Genomic DNA, 6,138 nt, shown 5'->3' with positions numbered 1-6,138 from the left:
TGTCTGTCTTGTCTTTAGCTTTTTGTGAAAGAAAACTCTTGGTTCAGTGAAGAAACTTGTAGAAATTCTTGAACTTGAAAGTAATGCAATGAATTATCCTCTGTCATTTGAACAGATTTTTTTAAAAATGTATTGCCATTTTAGTTAGATCATGCTTATGAAACCTAATTATTTTTCAGACTTTATGAAAACAAAGGAGAAGCAGACTTCAGGGAGTCTCTGCTGCAGCTCTTTAAGTCCATCAATGAGATGATGAGCAGCATCTCTGATCAAACTGTCATAGTGAAGGTATGTACTGTACAGGTCTCCATCTTGGCTTTACTTTTGCATCCATAACCACAGTTAGGTGGTCGATGAAGGGTATGCTTGTGTTTTCCTCCAAAAGCATATTCTACCTCAAACGTGGTTAATACTTAGTGCTTCTAATGAAGGGTTTGTGACTATGTAAAGAATGTGCTTCGAACAAGTAAGTTCACTTAAATTGCTGCAAAGACCTCACTTTTATTTTTAAAAGAGAACTTACTTAGGGGTTAAATGATGTTTAGTTTATTTAACTTGTATAACGTTAACTTTAAGGTATTATTAAGGCATTATCTTTAAGATGCTGATGACAATGTAGATCCTTGTATTCTATGCACTTCGTGAACAGCCTAGGATATAAGTAACTTCAGTATAGTATCTTAAGCTCTAGTACATGTTTTTTAATGGAAAATCAGTAGTGAGTCAAACTGCAAACTCCACCCCACACCCCTCTTCTTTTGTCCCTTTAAAACGGTAGCTACTTTTGGTAGCATTGGCTGGCTCATGGAATTGGGAATGTGGTCTCTGACCTCAAATGAACATGGGTATTGCTATCACAGAGCAGAAGTATTGAATTATAGGACCGGTAGATTTTTGTATCCAGAGGAGTCTGAGGTCGTTGTGCCAATACCGGTCTCATGTTCTGTTGGTGAATCTCTTTCACCATGGAAAAGTGCAGAGACTGCCATAAACACGCGTTTGATAAGCTACACCTTGAAGTTCTCCTTGTGGTTCCAAATAGAATTTATAAAAGCATGTAACTCTTGACCTAGCCGTGCTGAATCATTTGAAAGATGATGATCAGAAAGGGGCTAAGAGTTGGGGTTGAATTTGGGGACAGTGTGGCAGTATGACTCCTCCTGCTCAGATGTGCCGTGCTTGTGCATTAGAAGATTTTTTTTTTTATAGCAGCTGGGAGGCAAAGACAGACAGTGCCAGTGCAAGAGGTTCCTCTTGAAGGGAACTGCGAAGAGTACAGTAGGAAAACACCTAAGTCAAAGACACCAGTCCTTTGTAGCTGAGTGCATGCAGGTCTTAAGCTAGTAATGCCATGCTGAGCACACAGCAAAAATAGATAGTGGGGATAAAGCTGCTGAGTTTGAGTATTTTAGGCAGAGAGGCTGAGACTGTATCATCTGATAACAGAATAGGGATATTACATGTTTCAAAAAAGCTGTATTTTCATTCCATTGACAAAGCATCTATCCTGAATGGAAATTGGTAAGTTTGAGTCAGTGACTCAGAATGTGCTATTGGGTGTTTTACAAATAGGGTGGTTTTAGATTATGAGGACTGAATGTAAGATTTATTTTCCTGAGACTCATTTGTGAGGCCTACTTCAGGAAGGCAGATGAATATGAGCTTTTTTCTTTTTCAACAGTTTATGCCTTGGAAAAAATAAAAATAAAAATACCCCAAAAAATAGTTTTGGTTGTCTTCACCTGAGGTGCAGGAAAAGAAGACAAACTTCCTAGCAAAGGCTAGAGAGATCACACTACAGCAGTGTCTGTCCTAGTCTGTGTATTGTTTCACATTAAGATCTCTGCAAACTTGGGTAAAGCACATTTACTGTCTGCATTGGGCTACATGAAGTATGCTGGTAGATGAAGCATTGACAGATGAGCCGGTGTGGGGTTGTCTGAGAAGTGTGCTTGTGGATGCCTTTCAGAAGCCTTGACAACCTTTCACTCATTATTCATTGCTTTCATCTCCTTTGGACTCTAATTACTTAGCTCTTAGAATACATAATTGTTAGTATTCGCTTTTTGCAGCTCATGAGATTGCTTTTATTATGTTCAACTATCCACTGAAGCACTACAGTTTTTTCAGTAACTAGAAATGTGTGGTTCTATTACAAAGAATGAAATTATTGAATAGGTGGATAAATGTGGAGTGGTTTTTTTGAGAGAGAGGATGGCTTCTGTGAATCTTGCCTGACAAAGCTGTTGGAGTCCTGGAAGGGTGTCAGTAACCACGTAAAGTGGACATGACATTACGGGCTTCATTCAGCATCTTTATCAGTGATCTGGAGTTGGTAGTTAAGTACCATGCTAGTGACGAGGAATGTCAGAGGGACCTCACAAAATTGAGTGGGCTAAAAGGTGAGCTTCAAGGTAAATGAACGTAAGGCAGCGCATCTCAGGAAGAGTAAATTAATCCCTGTATGATGGTCTACTTGAAGCTGTCAGTTGCAGTTTGGGGAAGATGCCTTGGAGTCACAACTGACAGCTCTCCCGGGGTCATTGGTTCCATGTGCAGCAGCAGGCGAAGAAGCAAACAGGGTGTTGGGTGTCAGTCAGAGGGATAATGAGAACGTGGCAGGGCTGTCATTTTGTTGTTAGATACTCTTGGTGCATCTGCATCTTGCGTGCCAGGTGCTGTTCTGATCTCCATACCTCAGGAAATAGTTACAGGGGTACGGAGAACCAGGATTGGGAATGGTGCACCTTCCTGGTGGATGAGTGGTCTGTGAGACTCTTCTGCACCAAATCCCACAGTACAAGAAATAAGGTGCACTTGCTGACATCAGTAGGAGGTTAATTTAAAACAAGTAAAAGAAAAATTTTTCATTTCTGAAGCTTGCTGTCACAAGGGGTTATGGAGGGGTTATGGAGGCAGACAGTGTCAGCAGGCCCAGAAAGAGGTTAGGCAGATTTACAGACCACAGGTCCATAGATGTTCTGAAAGGATGGATGGAGATGCAGCCTCTAAAGAATGCTAGGGGAGCCAGGAGGGGAACGGGCCACAGCAGCTGTAAATGGCTCCTCCTGTGGTCACCGTTGGAGATGAGTGCTGGGTTATAGGAACCATTAGTGTGATGCAGTGGGCGTTTCTTGTGCTGTTGGATACTCTGAAGTTTTGTAGAAAACTAATGAAGATTATCAGGTAAGTTGCTAGGTCGCTGTGTTGTGCAGTTAAGGTAGCAGATCTAGCTGTAGCAGTTTCAGGCTTTTTTTACTGTTTTTACTATATATTGGGGAAGCTAAGTGTATGTTTGGAGAGATAAGAAGTTGAAAAGACCTACATAGAAAATTAAGGTGCTTCACATTAAGAGAGACAGATGCTTAATTCACACATTTGAATATTTATATTTCTCCTTGCAAAAATTGTAATCTGTCTTGATAGTTTATCAACATGAAGCAGAACTGCCACTGCAAAGGTTTTCTGAAATGTTCCCAACTTTTCTCTTTGGGCTGGTTGTACTGAATTTCCCCACCCTCCACCCCCAGCCTATCTGTTGAGAGAGTAGCCTTCAAGTTGACACTGCAGGGGAGAATGAATGACTGCAGTCTTATGTTCTTAGCAGGAATTACTCTTTATCTATTCAAATATTTATGTCCTTGTGAAAGCTGATGAGCTGTTTCTGACTGTAGCTCAGGTCTTCAGTTACTTAATATTTTGCGTTTAAATTGTCCCTTTTTTAATTTAAAATTTTCAAGGCTTTGGGTACATTTTTTAAAAAAAAGTTTCCTCAAAAGAAAACTGTATGAATTGTATAAGGATTTAAGGTTGTAGGGCACTAAAAGAGACTTTCAGGATTATGGCTATTCAAAATTTCTTAGCATAGGGGAGAATTTGTATATGTGGCTGCTTTGCAAACCTGCCTTAAGTTTCAGCCTTTAAGGAAACAAAATCGAGAGTATTTCTGTGGAGGGCATGTTAAAAGTGGCATTTAGCAGTTTTGTTGACTGCAAGTAGGTATAACTGTACACAGCATTGATTAATTTTTGCTCAAGACTTAAAAAGAAAAAAAAACCAACAAAAAAAAGAGCAAAAGCCCTGTCTGTCTGCAAAATTCTCTACTGCACCAAAATCATGCTTTGCATTACTGAGGATGCTTTGACTCCTAGTCTCATGGCTGGGAAGGGCATTGACCTGATCTTTTGCACAGTGTCCTCCAAGAAGCCTTGAGCTGGCCTGCAGTTAGGAAGAGGCGTATCTGTGTCAGCTGTCCCTCCTTCACTGCTTCAGATGTGGTGTTGCTCAGAGGAGGGGGCTCTGAAGGTAACTCCAGTGCTGTCTCCATTCTGTTGCCCACTGTGTCGGTGCAGCTAATGGTCACTTTGTGGCTGAAGAACTGGTCACCTAGTCCTTAAGGTGTATATTTGTAGTGACTGGCTTAGCGTATGCATGGAAAAAAACTGTTTTTTTTTTTTCTTCAGTGTAAAGGTCTGTTTCCTTTCATGAGCTTTTGGTATTGCAAAATAATAACAATCTAAAAACATTATTAAAAGGTTATTTTAAATTTGAGTTTTAGTGCTTCAGCTATGTATTTTTACAATAAATAGGTAAAAATCCATATATTCTTGGAACACGATTTGAGCAGAGCTTTACTAGCATTTATACCTTTTAGTGGACTCAAACATGTTGCAATCAAAATGTTAAGGTATAAGAATGAATAAAAACCACTTTCATCCTAGACTATGAAGGCAGCAATAGTCAATCCTATACGTTTGAATTTGAGAAGCTGGTATGGTATAAATTACAGTGTTCAAAACAATGCAGAGTTTGGGTTTTTTTTTTTTTTTTAAAGTTAGTTAACTAAATATAATTGTTACAGGGCTTTTTTGTGTGTCAGTGTTGTCTGCAGTGGAGGCAGGCATTCAGAGGCTGCCTTTTACGCTTGATTTTTTTAAGGTGTGCAGTTGTCCAAACTAGAGAGGGCAATTCAAACAGTGATTTGAGCTGACAGATGTTTTGGTCATCCTCTTACTAACAAAAATTTTTCTTGCATGGTGAATGGTAGTAGGCTGCAGTAGTAGTTTGAGAAGTAGAGAGATTAAACTTTGTTTTTTCAAGTATCAGTTTGATTTTAAGAATTACTTGATTAAATAAGGTGTGCAGCATTTGGTACGTGCTCATATTTTTAATGGTTACAAGTGTAGTGAGTTTTCCTGGTTTTATTCCTATTTTCTGCTAATTGGTGCATGATAATTATTTCTTTAACCTTTTACTGTTTAAGCGTGAGTTTAGCTGAAGCCTAGCGTGACGTTTCAAGTTTAGATAAAAATGCAAATGTTTCCTAGTAATTTATTCTTGCATCTCTTTGAAACAAGGGCAGTTGAGCCAGCTGCATCGAATTTGAGGACTGTCTGATTTGGACTGTGTTTGTATGAGGGAGCTGAACTATTCTCAGCAGGGTTCTTGCAGTTTGCTCTAATGTTTGCTGTTATGTGTGACTTTGTACTGCTGTTCAGGATGACTGAAAAAAGATAGACTGTTAGCTGAGTTAGTTCTCTGTGCTTTAAATGATCTTGATAAAGTAGGTGTGTATATAAAATTATCCTGAAATGTGACCACAGAGAGCTGGGAGGGAAGATGATAACATTTCACTAATGCAAATTCTCTTGCATGTGTGGTTTTTTAATAATCCTTGTCACTTTTAACACGATGCATATTTCTCAGTATCCATACCATACTTTTTCCTACTCTAATATTAAGCATTTATTGCTAAAGCCACAGAAGAGTATTTAAATGAAGACAGGGAAATACACTACAAGCTGCTGAGGTACCTAGGAAGAAAACAAAAGGGACTGCATTAGTCTGCAGGGCTTTTCCAACAGGTTGAATAATTTATCACCATTATTTAAAGTTAGTTGAGTAACAAAATGCAACCATGGACTGAGGTTTCTGTAGTCTCTTAGAACCTGTATGGGAAAGTGTGTTGTTACACTGGCAACAAATACAATAATCTCTAGAAAAGCGCAATGCCACTTTACTTGTGATAACGCTTTGTGCCGTTTTACACTGAACTTTGTGCCAGAGGCACTAGTTCCATCATTTGGAACGATGACTGCTGCAGACTGGGGCAATTCAAAAATATTGTTTAGGCATTCC

General features: G+C 39.2%; 1 protein-coding gene across 1 annotated transcript in view; it reads left to right on the top strand.

Moving 5' to 3' along the window:
* DOCK1 (dedicator of cytokinesis 1) overlaps positions 1 to 6,138 on the top strand; it is a 303,352-nt gene that overhangs the window by 47,418 nt on the left and 249,796 nt on the right. The window contains exon 23 of the mRNA XM_009326015.1: positions 180 to 288. Within this exon, the coding sequence (XP_009324290.1) occupies positions 180 to 288 (109 nt within the window). The remainder of the gene's footprint in view (positions 1 to 179; positions 289 to 6,138) is intronic.

This window comes from Pygoscelis adeliae, unplaced genomic scaffold (genome assembly GCF_000699105.1).
Source record: "Pygoscelis adeliae isolate BGI_AS28 unplaced genomic scaffold, ASM69910v1 Scaffold4, whole genome shotgun sequence".
NCBI lineage: Eukaryota > Metazoa > Chordata > Aves > Sphenisciformes > Spheniscidae > Pygoscelis > Pygoscelis adeliae.
Note: the sequence above shows the minus strand (reverse complement) of the source record. Positions and strands in the feature narration are given on the sequence as shown.